The 25,512-nt window shown below is 38.7% G+C and overlaps 1 protein-coding gene across 1 annotated transcript in view; it reads right to left on the bottom strand.

Annotated features, from left to right (window-relative positions):
• The window catches only part of LOC113124721 (transmembrane protein 132D), a 123,119-nt gene that overhangs the window by 38,398 nt on the left and 59,209 nt on the right, over positions 1-25,512 (bottom strand). Inside the window, exon 4 of the mRNA XM_026297792.1 lies at positions 13,059-13,202. Within this exon, the coding sequence (XP_026153577.1) occupies positions 13,059-13,202 (144 nt within the window). The remainder of the gene's footprint in view (positions 1-13,058; positions 13,203-25,512) is intronic.

The following is a 25,512-nucleotide window of genomic DNA, read 5'->3' as shown; positions in this document are numbered from 1 at the left end:
AAAAAAAAAAAAAAGATGTGCTAACCACAGGAAGGAGAATTATAAAGTGCTTGACCGACATTGCTGTGGGAGTCCTGCACCTTTGTTTCCATTTTGACAGTCTAGAAAATCAATATACTGTATGTTATGACTTTGGAAAGCTTTTTGGCTCATTCTGACTCAGACAACACAGTGTTTGCTTTTGTAGAGTGTCGTGACACTCCTATATTTATTCAGCATTAGCAATGCAGGATTTCTAATAAATTCCTCAGAATGGTTAATAGTGAAAAAAGAGCAGGATGAATATGGCAAAAACAGCCTGACATATGGCAACAACGACAGCTGAATGTTAGTCAGAGAGCTGCACATCCTCTTGTGTCCTCTAGCCGTGGGCGTCAAAATGTGACCTTGACTGTGTTAAAGTTGTAGTGAGATCTTGGCAGCGATTTTGAAAAATATTGCATCAAATTATGCATATTTTAAGGTCTGTTTTCATGTTGTCTTTTGATGTTTTTGTACAGCTTCGATTGTCCCAGGTCTACATCTTTGATTGTCCTTGAACACATTTTCTGGATTCAAACATGTAAAGTCCAATGAGTTTTAAACCTAAACTCTGTTCCCAGGCTGTGCCTCAAGGAACTGTGGGTAATGTCACTGACACTCTGTCCATGTTTTCCTGCAGTGAACATTCAATGTGTGCTCAATGTGCACAATCGCTAGAGCACTAGAGAGAATTTATGAACAAGATAGGCAATATGACAACTCAGTGATGAGTGATAGTAAATCATTGCTAGTTACATGCAGATGTAATAACCCCCCTGGCTGCCACGTAAATAAAGTGGCTGTGGAGAGCTGCGCTGTGGGGAACTCTTCTTTTCATTATTGATGAATTGTAGCATAATTACTCTGAAATTTTATGGCAGGGGTTAAGTGAAAATCTTCATCCAATTACATGATCTTTATTATAACTATTACTGTTTTATATCAGTATATTTCAGAGTTCTTAAAAAAAAAAAACCCTACTGCTCCACAAATCTACCCTGGATTAAGAAAGGTTAAAAAAAATCAATAATGCATTTATTAATTATTCCTTCTACCTTCACTGATCCACATTTACTGCATAATAGCTCCCATTTGTAGCTTCCTTTTTTTTTTTTCTTCCTCTTACATTTCTGATGCCAGAAACATACCTCTGTGTCACCACTCTGTCCTTGCCGAAAGGGGACCTCATTTGTCGTAAAAAAATGTGACAGGTAACAAGGCAAATGCAACTGATATGCAGCTCTTTTTTTCTGTTCAAGCTAAAAAAAAGAAAACAAAAAATAAAAACCCACAATCCTTAGCTGCTACTGATCTTGAGATACCACAAGAGACTTTAAAGAGCTCTTTGTATTTGAGAATTCAGTAAATTATACTGAAGGCATAGCTTGATTTTTCTGTTCTTAATACAAAGGGTAGTGTCTGTTGTATCCTGTGCCTCAGATTTTTTTAGCTGCCCTTGCTGGTTTGCTTAGCACTTCATTGCCACTTAAGCTCAGATGAGATCTGTAGTTCTCTTTGTTTTGGGTTAGATGGTGTCAGTACTTGTACCATGGTATTGTGGGTTATTTTATGATGTGCTAATGAGTCATCGTTCAACTTTTTTATCTCACTCTTTGTTTGACTTGAGTCACCATTTCTGAGTAAATCAGTAGGACAATAGGACTCATTTCCCTTAGTTGGAGATTGTGCAGCATTTTTTTTTTTTTTTTTTCCTCTTTCCATATCTTTGAAATGGTTGAGTAGACATTTTTTCAAAAGTATCCCTGACTAGTGGGCAACACATTTGGCAGCTTGGTTTGAGTTGCTGCTGCCCCATTAAAATGCAGGGAAGTCATGTTTATTTTTTTCAGCATTGTTTATATACTGTACATGCTTTCTTTAATACACGTTTTACGGTGGTCTACTACTGTACCTTAAACCAGTCCAATTTAATCAGTGATGTATGTTTTTTGGCTACTGTTTCCCCTTGTCTTGCTCTCTCTCACACAATCTGAGGTCCAGAAAATATATAAAAATACGCAACAAACCACATCGTCCCGACACAAACATAAACAAACAAACCACTCCCTGGTTCAGTTTATTAAATTGGTGTATCAGGACAAGGTTAATAAGAATGGTGACCTCACCATGACCCCTTGCTGACCTGAACCCTTATTTCTGCTCCCTTGCCTCATTAATCTGTCAAGTAAACAGAACCCTCTGCTCCTCACCCACTGGGTAATCTGACAAGAGAGGGAGAGGCAGAGAACAATGGTTGAGCAAACAATTTTCAGTGGTGTTAGTCTTTTGACTTGACTCAATTCCTCATCTACACTACAGTCCCACTGGATTCCAAAAGATCATTTAAAATCAAACCTGATGAATGCAACTTTGCCAAATTGCATCTAACCCTTTATAATATATGAATAATACCCATTTGGATGATTAATGATTTTAGTTTCTTCTTTCCAGTTTAATGGCCCTGCTAACATTAACCTCACTCTGTACAGTATGTTCAAATCGCTGGCACATTACTGTGTGCTGAAAATTCCTTAGCAAGTTCTTCTAGTAACTCATATAAAGCACACCTCACCTCAAAGAGAGCTCTAGAGCATTAACAGGGGCCATGGATTCAAGAGAAGATTTTTTAGAAGATGAAGCGGATCAGAGGGTGTGAGCCTAGGGTTCCAAGACCAATAGGGCTTCCTTATCAAACACTACCAGGCTCCATGGCCGATCTCCAGCTTGTATGTGGGCAGCTCCCCACCAGTGCTGGCTTTGGTCGCTGATAAAAGTCAGATTAAGCAACTGCAGAGCTTTGTTAGAAGGAAAGTAGGGGAGATTTACTTACTTTACTTCTACTTCAAATTTATTAATATGTTCAATTTTGAAATAAATAATCAGACACAAGGAAATCCGATTTTAAAAACATTACCATATAAATCACAAGAGGTTGTTTGGACTGCTTAAACACACAAATATAGTGGTGCTTTCCTATCTGATTATGGGTTTCATGTTTACTTGACAACAGTGTTTGATAAACATGACCTTCAACCACAACGGACTGACGTAATCAACAACCAAAGACATTAACCTCCTTATGGTGTCCATCTGATTTCATACTTCACTGTCTTTGGCCACATTATCCAGACTACCCACAGAGCCAAGGCTAGACTGAGGGCCCCAGAGAGTTCAATCAGGAATACTTACTAGAGTATGTGTGATAACATAAAGGTCAAGGATATGATAAAATCCACAGTAAATACAGTATATAATACATGTCTCCAGTTGTTAAAATAGAAGGTAAGGTAAGGGTATCTTAGAGTAAGAACACTGCATAAATCATTCCCCTTTAAGTGTATTCATTATAGTTCATTAGTGGCATCATGTACATTTTAATTTCCATCAATAATGACAGGTCTGAGGTAATGAAGGAGTTTTCAGTGTTTCTATTCTGATCGTGCTAGACTGTTTTCTTTATGACTCCATAAAGCATGAGAGGCCCAGAAACACATAGGTCTGTTATGCTACTCATGCAAATTGCATTACATACGATCAATATTAGTCGCCTGACTCGAACTGCTGTAGAAATCTCTTTAATATAAGGGAGGCATTGAGAAGAGAGCATTTTGTCAGTGTATTAGCATCCCTATGGGCAAAACAAGATGTCTAGATGATCATATAAAAGGTATCCAGATAGTTTTCATAACTGATTGTATGCTACCTGTATTTTTGATAAGCCAATTGAAGAAAACAGCAGTTTGAAATTAGACCACCTAGCTAGGTAATTGCTTTGTCTCCCCTATCCATCATCTATAACATACTTTCAAAAGATTGGTCACATATTCAAGGACACACAGGAAAATGCATGCACACACAGAGGCATAAATTTATTGCATATCTTTTTCTGCATATTTTCATCTCCTTACCCCACATACACACACTGTCTAAATCTATCCATTTCGTCTGGGAGGCTGCATTGTTTTGAACCACTTTTAATTAAAGAAATTACAACACAAAAATAATCAAAATCGCCATGCTGTTCAATTCACACACTAATGGTAGTCTATATTTTTAATTTCCCTCCTCGTCACATACACGTAAACAGGTCCATATGTGCGCACACACAAGCACAGATACCTTCAGCAAAGCAGGTCATTCACATCCATGTATCTTGCTGATGCATGGAGAATTCCTACACTGGAATCAGATTGCACTGAAGAGAGCTTGATTTAACTTCGGCTGTAAATGCAGCCCCACTGGTCCTGCTTGGTCTCGCCATTGATTGTATGTGTTAATACGCCATGTGAATTAAGTTCTGTGCAATCAGAAGGAACAGCACAAGTCCCTTTGACCTCTCTTTGCGAACTAAAGAGAACTCAATATCGAGCTCCTTTCTTGTTCAATCTTCACTCATCATTGTTCTGTCAATTATTCCGGCTCCTAACGACTCTCTGGGATGGAGTAAAAGCTGCCTTATAGACACATATGCACTAACCCAAACAATTTGCATGGTCTCACGGTTCATGCAGTGTAGTCAAATGTCAAGACTGAATCAACAAACCATTTTTCATTCAAATCAGCTCTCATATATGTATTTATGCGCACACACTAGCTCTAGAGGCAATTTTACATATGCAAATGATCAAATTACACACACAGCTAACATATGGAATAAAATCATTATATCCACTTTAGGATGACACCATTGCTCATAATAACAAATGCATATGTGAATGACAGACTTCTATTATTTTCAAATGATAGGATTTCCAGAAGAGAAGCCACATAATAACTGTCTGGCATATCATATTAAAGGTGGAGAACTGATGAGGACCTGTCATTGAGATGTGTCGAAGTGATGAGAGCAGGAAAAGATTGTACCCCACTCAAGGCCGCAGGCTATTATTACCATATCATGAAAGGAATCAATCAAATTGGGATAAAATGTACATTCTGTTTCAGGGCCACCTAGACATGCATAATAAGATTGCAAATGGAATATGGCACAGCTTCCATATGTGACACAGAGTGGATCACACTCCAGATAACCTATGTGTGATTGAACACCGTATGTAATAATGTCCAACCACCGAAGTCCAGATTTGAAAATATCGGAAGATATGAAAATGTTATTTACTTCTTTACTTATTACCCTGTGGTCAAAGCAATGAGCTTTACAAGTAGCAGTGAGTGGTCCAGTGTGGGCTTTATGCCTACAGGCTTACATACCTTATTGACACCCCTCAGGGCTTAAAGGAAACTTTGCTTTTAGATTAAATATATTTTCATATAGCTCTTGAGTTACTAATATTTACAGTGAATTAAAACCATAGCACCTTAGGTAGTAAATATAAAACCCTCTTTCTCAGAAACTATCAGGCATCTATAAAGGAAATTTTTAAAGGTATTCTAAGTAAAATTACAATACATAACATATTTTGCTATACTACCCTTATTATGGAAAGCATTGTTTTTTTTTGTTTGTTTTTTTTTTACCTTTCCATGTCCTCCCAAACTTCTGAAACCAAACCTACGTGCTCGAGGACAATCAACACTCCAAAAGATCACAGGTTACAGGCGTAGACATTATCTGTATAGGAATGCGTAAAAGCAAGTGTACATACATTTTAACACAACTACAACTGTGTCCTAGTTCCATAATACATACTAATTATGAACCATAATTGCTATATGCAGCAGTAGGAATACTGTTTTTGCAATTAGTACCTAAGAAATCAACAACCATTTTAGACTCCCAGAAAATTATGCAATACTTGCGCCTTGGGATTTTAATCAAACTGTGATTTTAAAACAGGTCTTCCAGTTTAAATCAACAGAGACAATAGTTTTCTTCTTTTGATTCTAAGTTACTTCACTGCCATACACAGCTATGTTTAATTTTTCAAGCTTTGACCAGCTTCTCCATTTTTTTCGTGCACTGCACTGGGACACATCCTAAGAGTGTACAGCCATGCCACAGGCTACTTATCAGCATGCTAACAAGTTCACAGTGTCTTAACAAACCAAGGTCCAGGAGGCAGTATTGATCATGTTTACTTTTTTAGCATGCTAATCTTTGTTTATTAGCACTAGATTAACTTTTATTATTTACTATTTCACCCAAAACTAAAAGTTTCAAACTTGATGGCATTAGCTAAAAGGTCAGGGCATCCTCAAGAAGATTTGGATTCATTAAACATCTATGTCTGTACAAAATATATCGCAGTGCATCCAATAATATGTTAAAATATGACAATAGGCTGACATGAATATCCTTAAAAAATAATAATAATAAATTCAGCCTATGAGAATCCTTGAGTTGGACAGTCGAAACTGGTATGAGTAATATGCTGTGATCTTATCATCGCTATCCGTTTCAGCTTCAAGTCGATAAACGATAATGCTGAATTATTGCGCAGCCCTAAGGAACATAACTATCTGAGGCTACACTTCAGCCAGTAATCTCACATTGCAATGAAAAAGGATATATGGAGTACTGGAAAGAAATCTGTTGGAGATACAACAATGCTTAGCAGAGGCAATCCTATCTAACTAGAATCTTTATGGACTTCTTATATGGGAATTGTGGCTTTCTTCTGTCCCAGGCACACTGCAGAGTATGCTAATCATTTTAGTGTGAAACAAGCCTGGGGTTTCCATTCCCCTCATTGATGCTTGCTTCCTTTGTTTCACAGACAGACCCTCAGAGGCTCGTGTCACCTCCCTCAGCAGATGGCGGGGGCAAACACAAAATGACACGCCTCAATTTCACTGATGCTTAAAACATGATTGTGCCAACTGTTGGAAAATAATTTGAATCTTTAACCTATTTTCACACTGGGGCTTGCACACTGAGCAGACTTTCCTCATCAAAAGCTCAGCAGAACTCGCAGCGTCTTCATGCAACTTCTCTGCAAGATTTTTTTTTTTTTTTTTTTCTCCCCTGCAAATCCTAACCCTAAAATAAATTTCACTACAGCTGCAATAAATGGAAACATGATGAAACGCATTGCAGAACATACATTGTTGCCTCAGATTTAATTACTCTGTGTCTTGTCGCGTTGTCACTCAGATGTAAGACTGGAGTGTTGTTGTTAGATAGCAGCCCTAAGAACTTTGTTTTACAGGCTTGCATCATTGTGTAGGTGTTGTAAGGCTGTCTTGTCAGTGTTTTATCGTAAGCCTCACTCCCACTCGCTCACAGTGGGAGTCCTCTCCATCAACAGCAGACAACTTGAATACAGTGGCATATTTCACAATGCTGTAGGCTTTGAAAAGACGTTGGAGAGTCCTATTTGTTCACTTATTTGTTTTGGTACATATGTATGTTTGTGTGCACACACTTATGATGGGTGTCAGTTAATATTTACAGTAAGTACAATATATAGCTGTTTTCAGTCATAAAGATGACTATTTAAATGGCAGTCATGGCAGAATAGGCATGTGAGCCTCATCTTCTGTAAAAGTCACAAAGGTAATCATAGTAGATGGGACCTAGAAACATTTCTGTTACACTTAAGTTTGGCACAAGTCTACATTGAATGCTGTCACTAACCTAGCCACTAGCCTACACTAGCATGAGGTTAGATAAATAAAGAGGGAGGCTAAACATGTCTGGTTTTGCCTACATGCTGCGATAATAATAAATAAAATCATTAAACCACAAGTTACTGTGAATGAGCACATTTAAGCTATTGTAGAGATGTTTTTAACCTTGTGTTGTGTGATGTGGGCCGTCAGTCCCACAATGCCACTATGGCTCACCTCCATGCCAGCAGTTTAGAATATGAAAAAGACAGCATGAGAACAAGGAGGATATAAATGAGCATCATAATGCCTTGTAATTTTGTACTGTGCTTGGCTGCTTTCATAATATGGAAAACTTCTGCACATCTAATAAATGAAATTGATTAGAAAAGTAGGGAATTCACTAGAGAGTAGCATGGATGAAGAGTCCTTTGCGCTTTGCAAATTATTAATTAAGTCTTCATATTAGAGCTGAAACGCTTAGTCAATTTATAGATTAGTTAATCAGCAGAAAATTAACGATTTCATTTTCATTCAGTCACTTGTAAAGAAAATGTAGGAAATATTACACTTTTAGCTTCTGAAATGTGAGCATTTTCTCAGAATAGCAAATTTAACGAGGCCACCTTAGGCTTTTGAAAATGAAAATGTGCATTTGTTACTATTCCCTGACATTTTAGAAAATTTGATTAAGAAAATAATCAGATTAGTCAACAATAAAAATAATCAATATATATAATATTATAGTAAGAATAACATTTTGAAATCCAAGACTGATGCAGCATGGGATGCTCCTTCTTTCTTCTTATCATAAGTTTCCTACTTATTACTGTTGTGTAGTGGTGCCACTGCTCCCTCTGTCAGGTTCCAGATATCAAATATCATCCCATCTTAACTGTCCATAATGGTCCTGATTGAAGCCAGAGACCATTTCCATAACAGACAGATGAAGAGACAAATGTTAGATTCCATGTATGACGATGATTATTGCTTTACTGCTCTTGAAGTCAGCGCGCCTCTCTGTACATGTGTTAATTTCAGGGAGTGCGCAGATTGAGAAATGTTGGCCATTAGATTCGGTTTACTTTAATTAGCTGTTAGATGCCACGCCTCACCTCCTGCAATTACAAATCGAAGTCCCATCACAGCTTGGACAAGCTACTGATTGACACTTCAAGTATCGGGCCACAGAACTGCTACTGCAGAAACAAAGCTTCATTTGTTTCCTTTTCTCAACTCTTCCCCTCGATCAGACCTCAGCTCCAAACTGTGTTAGCTTTCATTAAACTGAAATAAAAGAGACAGGAGCGTCTCGAGTGCCTGACATGCATGGCTGATGACTCCCTTTTTGATTTGGTGATGCGATTATCCTATAGCTACATCACTGTCAACTCCATTTAGGTGGAGTACCCACCCATTGCACTCACATTAGCGTGCACAGACATAGGCTGAAGATGTACAGCATCAAGTGTGAGTGCATTCCCATGATGAATTTAACCATCAGCTGGTGAGTTGAGTTCAGTAGTACTTGTAGTAAAAATAGTATAAATTAGCTTGATCGAAAGGAAAACATGTCTCTGCTTCCACAGGAACAGAGAGCAGTGAAGCATGACTCTTAGCATTTAAGTGTCCTAATACATCTCCATAACAGAGCCGACAGTAAAGTCTGATGACCATTGTGCCTCGATGATCTTGAATCGGTCAGCTTTGTTACAGCCTGGAGACTGAGCCAGCCATGTAACCTATCTGTAGCTGAATCTGCTGAAAATGGACTTGTGATAAGAGGGGTAATAAACCCGATCACTTGTCGTTTGTGTGATGTCTTACACGAATGTACACAGAGATGGCACTTCAGCTCTGGGGATGGGCTGTGTGGTGTCATGACAGCACAAGACATCCTGTGAAATACTTCTGATATACTTGAGTATCTTTTTAAAAATTTTAGAAAATGTATTCTTTCACAGCACCCTTTCTGCAGTCTCTCTGCTGCCTGTATACCTCAAATAAAAAGTGCTGACCAAGCTCTCCATTACACAGATCAGTGTTATAGAAAATAAAATAAATAAGAAATGACTGCATTGGTTTAGAAAATGCTTCTTTGGGCACACTGAAGCGTGTTGTGGCTTAAACATTTAGAGATCTTTTGATCATCTTAAATGTACTGTACTTACTGCATGTGCTTTATCTACAAAAGAAATACCAGCAGAATCTTGCTGCAAGGCAAACTGTTTTTACTGTAATTCATTTATAGCATGCTATATAAACTCAGACAGCTATAGATGTAATCCATTTCCATGCAGGGTTCCATAAATATTGTAGTATCATCAGCATTTGTCAAAAATATTGATTGTGGTTACTGGGGTTTGCATAAAGAAGCTGTTACCTGGGGACAGAAGGAGAAAACATTTCACACAATCAACAGCATGACTGTTTATTCTAAACTTAGGACAAATGTTATATTTCAATATTAATGTTTTGCTTTTGTTACACCTACACATAGAGCGATAATTAGATTTAGAGTTTGCATCTGCATGTTCCTCTCCCCTGATTGTCATCGAGCCTGTCTGGGTCAGCGTGCCACCTGGCGATCACACCAGTGGCTGTAGGAAGCGCACTGTTTGTCTTTCGGATTCTGGCAGTGATGGTGCTTTAATGGTCAGCAAAGTGAGCTTCACTTGACGTTAGGAGAAGTATGATGCTTTACAGTACTTATCTTTTCAAATGCCTTGGCTACTATCGCTACATATTTCCATTAGCTCCTTTCAATTTCAGGCTAATGAAGATCTTTTTGCACTTAACTTGAATGATGTGATATCTAACTGCAGGACATACTCCCTGAGTATGGACCTATTACTGGTGAGTAGGATAAAGTATGTCAAAAAGGACATCCCTGCAGGCACCAGGGAGATAAAGAATTAATCATTTAAAAAAATAAAAATAAAAAACTCTTTTCAAGGCATTCATAGTTTTAACAGCTCTGCCTGCTCTGTAGTCACACCAGTCCAAATCTTAAAAGACTTGTTCAGTTCTATTGTAGTCTAAAATACTTCAAAAAACAATTTCAAAAAACAATTTCAGTGTTAAGACAGAGTCAAGACAGCTCATTTTGCTCCAGTTTGAAAATCAAAAGCAAATAAAACCAATAAAACCACATCAACATAAAGCATCATTTATGAGCTTGCTTATTGAGGCTCCTGCTGCTGGAGTCACACACACGTTTTCCCTTACATGACCGTAAGGGCATGCACTGTTGGTGCTGTGTTGCTTCTTACATTGGTAAGACATTGCATAATAAGAACCACAAAGACCAGGTTGAGGAATGGATTTATGTGTTTAAGGATTATTAGCCACCAAATCACAGAACAAGGAATTGTAATACCCATACGAAGGATTTGAAAAGTTATCACATTAGTGACACACCAGTAATGTGTGATTACATGTGTGTGCTCTGTCAATTGAAGTCCCCTATGCAACTGAACATGAAGGGCTGTATTTTTCCACACAGAGCCAATGTAAATTAGCATTACACTGTAAAAGCAGCAATTTAATTATATTCTTTCCATGTTCTATGAACATGTTTTTACTATTTCAATAAGCGAGAGACCATGACTGCCGCTCTCTCTGTGACCATTTTTCAGAGTTAAAGTTCAGCGTTTCTTCCCATTTTGCAGAAACATTGAATGATGTTATTTATTTACTGGTGTGCTACAGTATGTAAGCAGATGAAACCTAATAGCGTAGGGTCCTGGCAGATGTTACATTATCATTTCAATACTTCAAGGTAGTCGTTTGTCGGCCATAGAATTGCAGAGCACAATACAAGATTCAACATGTATGACCTTGGTTTGAGCACTCCAGTGTAATTCAAAGTCTCTTCTCAGCGGGGTTGTGAAAGAGATGCATGTAAATGATGGATGACTTGTCATTAATCACTGTTGTCACCTTGACACCTAGGAGGAAATAACAGCCCAGCCAGGGTGTGTCACTTCCTGTGTGCAGCTACTATTTGCCTAAAAATGTGTAGCTGCCAAGCTGAATGTCAAATAAAATACATTCTCGCACACAAGTACAGGAATCATCCATTAACAGAGACACTGCTGTGTATGCAGCAACCATCCACACATGAAAACACATACTTTAAGCTCTTTTGTGATGATTAGAAAGCTGCAAATGTTTTCTCATGCTCTGTAACATTCTTTTGTCAGATGTAATTACACTTTGTGTAATCACCTCGCAGCACCACAGCCAGATTTTGTCAATTTACACATAATTACGTACGTTTTTCAAACTTGTAATACATCATCTTAGCAACGGTTCCTTAAATACTAGAGTCATATTTAAATGATCACTGTAGTGGTTTGGTGTATTTTAGCACAATAACTACTGTACATGTGAGGCACACACTGTGTGTTTTAGATTTATTTTTGCCTGGTACAAGAAACAGTTAATGCAGTAAGTGGCAAGGACTCTTCAGAACCCACTTGGTACATTTAAGAGTTTTATGTGGCAGGTATTGATCAGCACTCCTTTCAATGCAGCACCCATACTGACAATCACTTCATAGCATCTATATGCATCCACTTTTTTCCTTGTGTCTTTAAGAAAAATTAGATTTTTGACAACATAGCTCATTAATGTATCAACCGCAAGTGCTTGGATGTTGGATCATCTTTAAATGCGTTGCCAGTTTTTGAAAACAGTCCTTCGTTGCAACTGCATCACCACATGATAATAAAAAAAATCTCTTTGTGATATGTACTTTGATGGATCACCCATCTCAAGTGTCAAGTTTCCATTGGCTTTTTTACATTTTTTTTTTATGGGTGAGTGAAATTAATGGTTGTGTTTAATCTGAGAAAATCCGTCTCTACCACATAACCTGAAATAAAACATAGACATGAGATTTCAAAAAAAGATACATTTGCAAAAATTTGACAACTTGGTCACATTTTTTTGGAGGTCTAAATGATTTCGTAAAACAGCTGAGTACTGCACTAGTTTCTCACAACTGTGATTCAAACTGCAGTAAATGGTGCAATTGTTGAAGAATTTTTTTTAGATGTGCGTTTGCTTTACTGAGTATCTTGTTGCTACAGGAGGCTGTCATCCAGTGTGTCTCCTTTATGTATCATAGGACACCAGTGTACGCCTATAACACAGAAGAATAAGCTATTTCAGACTCTTTTTCATGTCATAATATTATTATTTATATTTTTATTATTGTATGATTTATCCTTCAAGTGCGGGCATCAAGAGCAGCACTGTGTTCCTTTAAACAATAGATTTTATTTACTAACACTTAAGACTTGTTGATGATCTGCATGCTGACAGTGATGACTGTCAAGGAATGGATGGTTCAGATGCTGAGTCACGTCTTCTCTCATTCTCCGTCTCTGCAATCACTCTCTACTGACAGCTGTCCGAGAAATGAACAAGTGTGCTGCTGATTTCTCGCTGTTCAGCAGTGTTGTTCGTCATATTTCATTCACGCATTGATTCATTCTGTAGAAGGAGCATGACTGACGTACCTTTGACTAAAACTGTTTTCCTTCCTCCGACAGTGGAGCGTTACAATCCTGTGACCTTCGCTTCTGACATCCTGGCTCACTGTCCACACAACAGGGTTACTGGCCCTGGCTCCCAGGAACACCACGCCATCCTTCAACTTGACCCTGAAGTACGCACAAACATGCTCAGGTTAAAGGAAAGACATTAAATTAGAATATGCCAAAACAGCTCACAAATTTAGTTTGAGATTTTCTGAAACAGACATGGCCTTTTTTTATTCTTTCACTGACGCACAGACACATAAAAACAAACAGACAAACTCACAGGGGTAATAAAAAAGGCTTTTGTCACAAAATCTGATTGACAAAGAGTTTTTCTAATCCATAAGACTCAGGAATGTGAATCAGGCACATGCAAGTCAAAACCTTTCATTAGCAACAATGAATTTTAGCGTTTTGGCTGAACTGAATTAACCACTGCTCCTGGAGAAAGCTACTTCTTGAAAACAGGAGCAATAAATAGGCAGCAAACTACACTTCAGACAGCTCTGGGTCATTTTCCCCCACACCTGGGGTTTTAAAATGACTCCAATCTCTGCAGCCTCCATGCCACCTCTGCTCCCGCCCCACTTTTTTTTGTCCTTCTTTCACTTCCATTACTCATGGTCACAGTGTGTGGGAGGCCATACAGGTGCTGAAAAACCATGACCTCCTCCTCTAGCAGCAACCTGACACGCTGTTGCTCTCCTCTTCTTCCTCTGTCACATGAAATTACCATGAAGTACATGAGCTTTCAGTGCCTCCTTTTTCAACACGACAAATTGCTCTTGTTGAAACCACTGGCATGAATGGGGCAGAATATTTTATGTGGGAAAAGGAAGGAAGGAGAATGGCAAGAAAAGGCAGATCTAAAGGAAAATACCAACAGCAGAAAAAAAGGTGAAGAGAATAAAACATTTCTATTGCAAAAAAAAAAAAACCTTGTAAAAGAACAGAAAAAAAAAAAAAAGAAATCTGAGCATTAACAAGGGTTATAATGACAGGACAGACCATGCAGCTGTCCTTATATATGAGCATAGTTATTACATCGTCTGTGTTGAGCCAGTCTTCTTTGATCTTTCCGGGCTACTGAGGCAGTAATAACTGGCCTCGTGTTGGACGCTGTCCCCGATGAGCAAAGATAAAGGCAGCTGGTGTGGAAGACGCAGACAATAACCGGGAGGAGACAACTCATTGCCGTCTGCCCTCCTGTTACCCAGTCGTCACCTTACCCACAGCTTACTAATTATTACAGACACACAGGCAAATTCAGTGTTGGCAGTGGACGACGGGGGGAACCAATAATCAGCTAATAGGAACTAAACACTTTTTTTTTTTTCCTGTGTGCTTTATTGATCTAATACCAAATACCAATTCGAAAGCAGAAAAGGCTGCAGGCCCCATTGTGATGCAGAACAGCTACTTCTTCTACTTAACTGTGCTGACGTGTTTTGGTGCTTGCATTACTGCTCAGCTTTGCCAACAAATAGTTTCTACTGTTTTACAAGTGAAACTAAGTAGTATGTTCGAACAAATGAGGAGATTTTTCTTTACTCTGTTTCTGTTTATTAGCTGTTGGCCAGATCAGTGAGCAGTTTCAGAAAATCTCTATGGCTTCTGTGGTGTTTTGTCATTGTTTGGCATTAGAATAATGAATCAGTGAAGTAACTAGTTAGTTAACAGTCTGAGTTGTGTGTGTATTATGACTCATAATACTCTGCAGTCCTGACTGCTTCTCTGTCTCTCCTTCCTTATTTCCATCCTTCTCTCCTTTTAATGTTCTTCTACAGTATCCTCCTCAGTTTCACATCTGCCTTTTCTCTTATTCAGTTTCTTCCTCCTGCATCATATTGTATTCACACGGTTTCTCTCAAACTCATGCACAATTTAACAGACAAACCCAGGCATGTGCTTTAGCCAACGAGCAAGGGGTCTAAATTAACAAATGGCATGTTGTAAATGAGATTGGTTTGGCTAATATGATTTCTGGTGAGGGCCAGTGAAGGGAGGGAGGCAATAAAGAAAAGCAATTTGAAGTGAGGCCCCTTTCACATGCATCAGCACATGAAGCTGCCTCATTAATTCCATGAAAACCTGCATCAGTGGGATGAGTATTTACAGATGAGATGAGGTTGTCAGAAAAGACAGCTTTCAGCTCTTCCTGACTGATGCTCAGAAATGACACGCCAGGATCACCACTGTCCAAATAACATGTCAATGCACCTTGCACTCTGGCATGCTTCTCTCCTGCTGAATTAAAACCAGTGCACATTAATATTAATGCACTTTATACAGCAGGAAATTAAATGGAATACAAACAATTCTGAATAACTTAGGAGACCGGGGAGGGGGGGGGGTGTTTTGTGCAAATAGCATTTAGAAACTATATAGTGTAGACTTTAAACTACCAATGTATCACAGAAACAGTAATATAGAAACAATTAGCACTAAACAGAAAGTACTGCAGAGACTCACGCATGTCACTGAGGGGTTTTTCTTAGGGTTTTTTTTTTTTTCTGTACTTACAGCAAAAGCTTGATCGCACCTAAGTTTCCACTTAATATTCTCAATATAGTACACTATAGACTATGAAGTTCACCATTTCTTAGAGTTGTCAGAATGTTTAGTGAGACTTATTATACCACTTAAAGTGGGCTCAAAGTAAACCACAGTGCAGCATAAATAGTGTACAATCAACACTAATGAAGAACTGTTGTTCTGTATAGAGGCGAGGAACTGTGCACTGTTTAAAGAGGCAAAAACTAAAATGCAAGCTATATAAATATATATTACAACTGTTTACTCAATAACATATAAGTCACACACATTTATTTTTTTCTATTTTTTTCCTTTTTTAAGTTTTAAGCTGCTCATACATATATGAAAAATCAAAACCTGATAAGAAACTAATACATACAGCTAACAACTACATCAAGTACAGTATATTTCAATTATCTTATAGTTGTTGCTAAATGTAGTGCTTGAAAAAAAAGTGCTTTGTTAGATTTTTGAGAAGTGTATAAGAAAAATACAGGGCAGGTGGAGTCGTGCTTTAAAAGTCAACAGTGCAATCTTAACATTAGTTGTTAGATGTAAACATAACCACTGTGGTAATGTTAAAAACGTGAGTGTTTCCTGCTGAGTGAGTCCAGACAGGTTTTAATGGCTCTGACAGGTATACAGAGAGGAGCCCAGATGAGATGTGACAAAAGCGTGGACAGTTTTTAATGATAAGAAATGACTTTATAAGTAGTTTATAATTGCAGTGCACTTGGCACAAACGCAAAACTGGGGCGGACAGGTTTGCACTGGAGTTACACAGATGAAAAACAACAGGTTTTAGGTAAAGGAAGTGAAAAGCAGCATACAGTACCTTTTCATGAAAATAACTGCCCCTAAGTTCAGTGGACCTCATAATGATAATGACAGGATAGTATTTGTAAAAAAGTGCAAAATTGAAGTAATTATTAGATACAAAAACATGCTTCTTACTTGAAAACTAAAGGGGTGTTTTTGGTTCTCATGAAAAATAAATAAAGATGAAGGAAAAAATAAGGCTTTAGGAACAAACAGCAGGGCGTGTGTGTACTGGGAGACATTGAGGTTGTGTAAAGGTCTTTGTATGGGCACAAGGATGAAAGGGTGGCATGGTGTTAAAGGTGTTTGAGAAGAAAAGGGGAACAAAGGGAATTAATAAGGACAGGCATTGTATTAGTTTGGATGAAAAAGGACAGAGGATAGAGAAAAACTGTCAGCAGAGAAGCGGAGCTGAGGTGAGAGCTTCAGTGGTTAAGGGGACTAGATTAAAATCTTGCAGTCAACCCTGGTATTTGCCATCTATCCTGATCTTATATGTCCATTAACAATGGCAACATGTCAGTGTAATCTTCAAAAGGTTATTTCACCCACTAAACTTTAAGGTTGCAATAATAATAAAGTTATTAATGAGAAGAACCTGACAGGAAAATGGTTTCCTGTATTGCTTTCCAGGTGATAACCAATCATTAATCCGGTGAAGATGGAGACACCGAATTTAAAGATAACTTCGCACACACATACACACACACACTCCCACCTTGTCCTGTGTCTGTATCTGATATAATGGTAACTCACTGGGAGAGAGTAAGCTGGTAGACAAAGCTAACCTTTAGTGGAGATAAATGAAAGTGAGAACAACAGCTCTGATATCAGCTCCAGCACAAAGAAACCATCATCCTGCATCACGTACAGCTCCTGCAAAGGGAGAGCCAGGTAGAGAAAAGCTGCAATACAGATGAGCCACCATACATTCATATATAACCTGCAACCAACACTTGAAACCACCAGAAAGAAAAATCCTCTTTAGATAACAAGCTGGTCTGCTGGCTAGTTAGATAAATGTGAAACAGAAATAGCACAGTTGAGCATATTTTCCAAATTAATTTTAAAAAGGCAGTTGAGCTGAAATACATTTACTGACAGCAGGCAAAATTGGCCAGATCAAATCGAGCTAGTCTAGCTGGCCTGCGTCCTTTAATTCTCAACCACCTGCAGCTAAATCCTGTTAGGAAATAAACACACAAGCTGTTGGGCAAAGAGACCCAGCTTGCTTTACGTTCTCACCCTCACCCTCTGTCTTACCCAAAAACAAAATACCCTCTCTACCACCTCAGGTTAAAATTAAATTAGATAGTAGCCAGGTAAAAGGCTGTGAGCTGGTCCAATAAGGTGAAACAAGACTGTACCGGAGATGCTCCGAGTCAATTAGCTGAGGAATAGTTGTCGGTGGAGTGTTTTTTAAGGCCGAGCGGACACATGCAGATGTGGAGATAAAGAGAAAGCTAATTCAATTAATGGGTTTGATGCTGTTCTTCCCATTAACAGGGCTAGTTAAAAGTGCTGGTGCGTGGCAACGCCGTGAACAGAGGACAAGATTAACACCATCAGATAAAGAGCATTCACCCGCTCATCTCCACCATGCATTTTGCTGCACTTCTCTGTCTCAACCTAGTGTCTCACCTTTTCCTATCTTGTCCCTTTGTATGATTCTGCATCTCACTGTATCTGCACACCCAAGCCTTTCTCACATCCCACTCCTTCACTGTTGCTCCCCAACTAACTTTTGTACTTTAGTTTTTATTTTTAAAAGGAATCATTGACCTGCACCCCGTTGGTCAGTCTAATTCGCTTTATTTAATTACCTAATTTTTGGTCGGAAACCTCAGGTAATTTGAAGGTCTGCCGACTGAAACATCTTAACTAAGTAAAGTGTCTTGACGTTTGCAGGACTCCTGGATCATTAACAATGCAGAATCCATCCACTACTTCAGTTCAGACCAATATATCATAATAGCTTTTGGATTGATCTGCAATCTAGTGCGGAGATCCATGGCAGCCTGAGAATGAATCTGTATGTGCAAGTAAGCAAGTCAGAGTTTTCAAGGCACTGAAATATCTCAAAAGCTGACCTCAGTTGTAACAACATCTGACACACACACTCATGGTTCCCAGAAGATGAGTTCTCATTAATTTGGTAACCCTGACATTTGTTAAAATGTCCATTTGTTTATACTTATTCTTCTCACTTTAATTTTGATGAGATTTATGGACTGTATTTACAGAGCTGCTAGCATACTTCATTTGCAGTAAAGCTCCCCTTCCTCATCTTTTGCCATACCATGCTGCTCTGTGTGTTTGAAAATAAATTAATGAGCACATCCATCAACATTTAACTTTCAGACCAAGCTGAAAATGCAGAGAAAACCTGTGACATGTATACAGTTCCATCTAATAGCCTACAATAACCTTTCCCAAAGTGTGGATGCAGTATGTGGACCTGTGTTGAACCTCTTCAAAATAGCATCTGAGTTGAAAAATCTCCCTTTTGTAATTTAGAAAAAAAGGGAGGATTGAAGGAATACCGTGTGGTACAGCTGGGTATCGTCACCTAACCTTTATCCACACCCTCTAATTTCCTCTGGATGTTACCAGAAAAGTGCAGCTGCAAAATGAAGCCTTGCGTGCGGGATTGTCATGTCCTTCACTGTACCCTTGTGAAATGTCAATTTCACTTCTCACTGCCATTGACCGTCTACTCATCTCACAATTCTTTACCGATCAATATCTGTGTGATCCAAACCAGTCAGCGAATGGATGTACTTTGAGGGTACTGGAGCTGTGAAGGGTTAAAATCCACCCATCTATCTAGGGACAAAGATGATCAAAGGGAGTGCTACTTATTCATTTCAACCTGTAGTGGATTGTATTAAGTGCATTTTAATTGAGGAGATGCTGACTGCCACCAAACACCAGACAAGTTTGCAATCAGGTTGCTCTACAGGAAACTGTGCTGTCTGAGAAAAAGGCTGAAAGTAACGAGTGTTTGCTTTTCACACAGAAAAGACGAGGAGTTGATTGGCTTCAGCCAAATTCTCTCTTCATCTGGATGCCTGAAAAACACACAAAGGATGGTGGTGCCTCATCTAACATCACTTTCCCAGTCTTTTTTTTTTTTTAATTAAAAGAAAATGCAGCCAGATGACTGGCATATGAAGCTTGAACCTGAGCTTTGGGAACAAACTCGCGCCTTTTAAAAAGACGAAGAAATAACTGTCAGAGGAATGAGGCTGACTTCAAATGAGTAGAGGTTCAAAATGTGAGCTGGCCATAGCCTCATGACATGAACGAATCCATGACAGATCAAGAGCAATCATATGGGCAGCAGCACTGAGAAATGAATTCAAGTCTAATTCAGAGAAACGCCAGAGCTCCTCTGAGGAAAGGAATATTTCATTTGAAAAACCTGGGCAAGGTTTCATACATACACTGTATCTTAAATGCATCTTAGTACTTAGTAAATCATTATTTTGCCGTCAGTAAATAACAAGCATAATTTACATCACACGGTCCTGGTGTTTTGAGCAGAGGCATCAGTATAATCTACGAACTACAATGGTTAGTTGAATAATTCTTTAAAAATATGTGTGTTTTACCGATTCAATGCAATTGTGCCACTGCTGAACCGTCAACAAAATGGTTAACTCTATACACGAAATGAAAAAAGAAACACAAGATCCTTGTTGTAAAGAACTACACATTACTACTTCAGTGTCAGACTACTGCTCACGATAAAAAAGACACTGGCTACATATTATTGAACATTAAACAAATGAGGCTAATGGAATCCTTAAAATATCATTTTGTAAGCAAAGTCCTCAAGAGTGCTGTGATAATAATAATATGATGAGATGGCACTGATGTGGAGCCCATTTCTGCATAATGCATGGCTGCTGCTTTGTGCCAGAATTCAGCCCATACATAAGCCATCATAGAGTGGGTGTACAATGTAATTAAGGTGTTATTTTTTTCTTAAAAATAAGAGTCAGAGGAAGATAATAAGGCAAAAATGATGGGAAATGAAACTTCCATAAAAATTGAAATTTAACAATACCCATAGTTTAGAGAAGTCAGTGGCTTTGCTTTCTTAAATCTGCTCCAAATTCTCATTATCCCATTATGCCACATTATATTTAAACTTATTTATAAAAATGTGAGGGGAAAAAAAATGTCAAAGAAAATGAAACAAAGAGCACATGATATTCCAAATAATAAAACAGGCTGGATGTGTTGTGGGTATTGACTGAAATGACAAGGAGCTCCGCGTGTGCAGCAACTGTGCACATAAAAGCAAGCCAACGGGATGATGACACTGAGGGGCGTGACAGTGCAACACCCACTGTGGTCTAAAGGAAGTCACCTCCAGCACATCACAGCCTGATTCTCCTCACAACACAAGACTCAAAATGTAAAATTCAAGAACATTACCAATCTGCCGCCCTACATGTAGGACATTTCAACCCTCATCTGAGTTCGGGGATTTTAGAGCAAGCATGGGATTTCAGATTAGCACAAATGTGAAATATGTGTCACTACAGTTTTCCTTTTTATTTTTCATGTTTGTAGGAATTTACACCAAGCAGTATACTAAGAACTTCTAATTTTTCATTTGCTTTAATGCAGGATTTCAGGAATTTACTACCACTGCTGCTGTAGATTAGCTGAAGGAATGAGGTCATGTTGTAGCAGAAAGAAGCTTGATCCCTTGATCATGGCTACTATGTGAATGGAAGCAGAGCCAGTTAAATAGGGGATAGGGCAAACACATGCAGACACTGCTTCCAGTAAAACCTATTTGACATAAGGTTGCATGCAAGGGATAAAAATTAGACTTCGTGTTGGCTCTGTTGGGTCGGGCGGATGATCCTGGACTGATCCAATATTTGGATGGACGCAGAAGGGGGGCAAGCAGTATAATCTCAGGATGTAGTGGGACAGCTGTAGTAAGTTTTACACAGATTTACACTGATGCTCTGAATTGGTGCAGCGAACAGGCAATGTTAGTCAGTGGGCGGATCAACCACTACGATTCTTGGATTTTATTGCCATGAAAATTGAAGCTGAATCTTACTGACTGTGTGTAGCACCACCTGGAAGTTGGCATCTGTGATTCAGAGGGAAATATAGTAACAGCTGCTCCATGATATTAGCTACAGATATTCAAGGAAAAATTCTCATGATGTTGGTGATTCCATGACTTTTCTTCTCTTTTTCCACCATCAAGTCAATAATTTCCCTTAGACTTCACTTTAGTCTATGAAAGATTTCTCCATCTTTGAGATGGTTTGGCCTTTTGGGACATTTGTGGGTTGCACCAACACACCAAACTATGATGCCACGCTAGTATTTCCCTTGTACGCGTGTTAGCATGTTGGCAGGTATGGCTTTAGAGACTTAGTTTTGCCACAGATGCAAGTGCTGTACAAGTGGATACTCTGAGACATCCGTGTCAGTACAGGTAAAAAAGGATTATATCTTGCATAATATCAGATGGACCTATACTGTCTGTGCTTTGAACTTGATTCTGCTTATAGACCAAATATTTTCTTACTGACAGTTTTAGAAAGTGATTTCCAGACAGAAAACGTACTGTACTGTTCAGTGGATGTTCAGAACAGCTTTTGCAACTCTCACATCAAGTAGATGAAGAACAAAAATTCATAATTGCCATATGTATGCAAATGACATCAATCTGAAGCCATTACTAAAACAATTAATCTTTGGCAATCGCTAAAACATTTTAATCAGAATCGTTACAAATGGATGACTATTCATTATGCCCTCTAATTAGATCATAAATTTTGTGAATACACTGTTGTGGGAGGTTTTGAAGGATGTGACACGCTGGGGACAAACACAAAAGCCACCTAGGACTGATGAAGTGTGCTGCATCAATGGCACTGGAAACCAGGGTTGCTGAGAAGGGACTAAATGCCTTTTTTCCCCTGACTTCATCCGTGAGTGAGTTATTGAGTGACTGACTGGGGCTTTGAGCCTGTAGATGTGTGGTCAGGTGACACAGGTGATCAGGATCTAAGGTCAAATGTTGCAGTATTTCATTCAGCTGTACTGATGTTGGGGACTATCAATACACCTGATGTCATTGATTAAACGCTACCTGCTGGTGTGAGCAAGCCCTGGCAACAGTAGATACAGTACATTATTGATCTAAATGTCATGTGCTGTTGTATTTGTCAGTATTGTGACCTTTGTGTGGAGCTATGGGAAAGCAGTAAGTGCTGGAGTGGCAATGTGACAGGAGAGATGATTTCAGACAATGTCCATCTAACAAGTGTCAGCGATGTCACAAAATGTTTGCAAAGTATGAGGAGTCTGGCTCTTACAGAGTGAAATCTGAACTTCAGAAATAAATAAATTCCAACTTGGATTCATTCACAGGTTGTGCTCACACACAGTCTGAGCCATCCAAGGGCAAAAAACCATTTATCTGAAAAGTCCACACACTTTCCTCTGCATTTCCATGTGCAGATTATTGGAAAATACAGAGGTGAAAACTGCAGGTAAATCAATTCAGGACTGATCTGTAAAAGCTGGCATGTCAGCCACTACATTAGCCCCATTTGCACTTCATTATTTGCACCAGTGGGCACTGCTGAGCAGTCACCATCAGCAGGCTCCACTACATAGAGGAGACAGGGAAAGGACCCAAGTCTCTACATAATCATCTGCCAGGTTTTAAAATGTGTGTGTGAGTCTGTGAAGGAAAATGAGCAAAGTGAAGGATATGATGGCAACTGAGAGGAAGAGAGGTAATCAAAAAGAAGACAGATGGATGATTTAGGGGTTGAATAACTGACTGTGATGGAGGCCTGGATGGAAAAACAACAGATAATTTAGGCTGGCTGCTATGTTTGTTTTTTTTTTTCCTCCTTTTTTTTGACAAAAGGATACAAAAAATATTTCAGTGTTTTTGAGTAAAATGTTACCCCCACCACTCTCCTTACAAAAAATACTCTTGTAAATCATATGAGAATTTACAGAAACAGATATGTTTTTGATTTTTTTTTTTACATATTTTGCGAAATTGAGCTTTGTTATCAGTCCTCAAGAACAATAGATTTCCAAAAATCTTGTTTCTCTTTCTCCCACAGTCTTCCCTCTATCATCCCTTCCCCTCTAACTTGTTATTTTTCTCCCAGTTTCCCTCTCAGTGCCCTGATCAGAGATGTGAGACTCTATAAAGAAAAACAAATCCTTCTCATCACTGTGTGTCGGTATAAAAGTAAATAATGTGGGTTTTTTTTTATTTTTTATTATTTTTCTCAGGAGCCTAGTCAACCTGCATGGCACATATCTGTGTCAACACAGGTTTGCATGCAGCTTACAGAAAGTCAAAAGTCTCTGCCACCAGCTGTAATATGGTGGTAGTGATATAAAAATTACCAGCGTGAAAAACAGTGTTCCCCGGAAAACTCTTCATCGGCACCTCCCTGCACTGATTGATTTGCATTGTGTAGAAAGTTTTAAATGCTAAAGTGAGAAAACAATTTGATCCCACTGAATAGCTGCAATAAAGTAAAATTACAGTGGCTTTATCATGCACTGTCCAGGGTGTGCATTTCAAAAAGGCTTCTGTGGCTTATTTTACCTTTATCTGGGAAGTGCATACTTGCCCAAATGACAGGGCAGGGTGAAACTGCTAGTGTGCATGACTAAGTGACACCAGGATAAACAAACCCGTAAGGTGCAGTAAAGTGCAGCATGACTGCTTTTAGTTACTGTATCATAATATGTCTTCCCCTTGGGGTCCTCGTACTGTAGCACTGTTGATGCAGGATGACAGTCTTTAAGTTACAGGTTTTTGTGAACATAAAATGGACCAGAACTAAAAAGCAACAATGTAATTATAGATGTATCTATTTATGTATTTTGTCCTAATTAACAAAGAACTAGCTAAGGAAACACAGCAAAAGTACAACAGATTACTATCCGATAGATCCAACGGCAGAACACCAGTTTAATTCCATCATTTGCTTCAATAAAGCAGCATCACCAATCTGACTGCAATACAAACTCAAGCTGTGTTGTGAGATTGTTTTTGTGAGCTACAAATATGTATCATGTTTTTTTTTTTGTTGTTGTTGTTGTTGGTTTAACAAAGTTTGCATAAAGAAACGCCCATGCTCAAAGCCACACTGACTATTTCAAAAGGGTATTTTCTGTTACACAGACTTAGATGCACTCTTGATACTTTTAAGGTCCACTGAGCAAGCAGCCAATGCACCGCAGACACAATTGAAAAAAAAAAGTGAAAAAAAAAAAGGCTTTCATTAGACAAAATGAAGAAAGACAAGCACGTACATTCTGTCAGTGCAGAGCAGACTGCATTTACGTGGAGTTCTTTCTGCCTCCTGTTGCTCACTTCACTCCACATCGTTTTCAGACTTTGACACTAACCAGCAGGAAGTGGCCCAAGACAGGGTTGTAATTTTCCTCCCTGGCACATTAATTAGCAAGAGACTCACACGAACAGATCAGGACACATCATCACACAAATACGTACATTCACAAGTCTGACATTTTTATAGTTATGTGACGTGTGTGGGTGCGTGCACTCGCATTCAGCCACATACATCTGCACTCAGTAGGTGGGAGCAAGAGGATAATTACAGAAACCTGCAAAGATAACTTTTTTTTCCCAGCCTTATTCTACCAAAAAGAGTTTTTAGCTGGCTAATTTATTCTGTAGTTTGTGATGAAAATGGCAAGAAGGAAAAATTAAGTTTGAATGAGATGAGGAAATGAGAGCAAAGAGGGCTGTGCACTCTGCAGAAAAAGCTGAAGGTTAGTGAACTTTGTAAGACTGAGCTGAATTTTAGGTGAGCTGTGACTGAGCTGAATTTTAAAATAATACTCACTCATGGCACAAGGTGTTTTTTAACTTGCTGTCATTTTTAGACTCAAAAGTTTATTCATTATTTCTCACGTTCAGTCAACGCAAAAATAAACAAACATAAAAATAAACACTGTTGAGGCAGCGACCAGATCAGAAAGCAGCACACCCAGACTGTCAGGACAAACTAACACTGACTGGGGCAGA

The sequence above is a fragment of the Mastacembelus armatus genome, chromosome 12, assembly GCF_900324485.2.
Source record: "Mastacembelus armatus chromosome 12, fMasArm1.2, whole genome shotgun sequence".
NCBI lineage: Eukaryota > Metazoa > Chordata > Actinopteri > Synbranchiformes > Mastacembelidae > Mastacembelus > Mastacembelus armatus.
The sequence above is the reverse complement of the archived record's forward strand: the minus strand, read 5'-3'. Positions and strand labels throughout refer to the sequence as shown.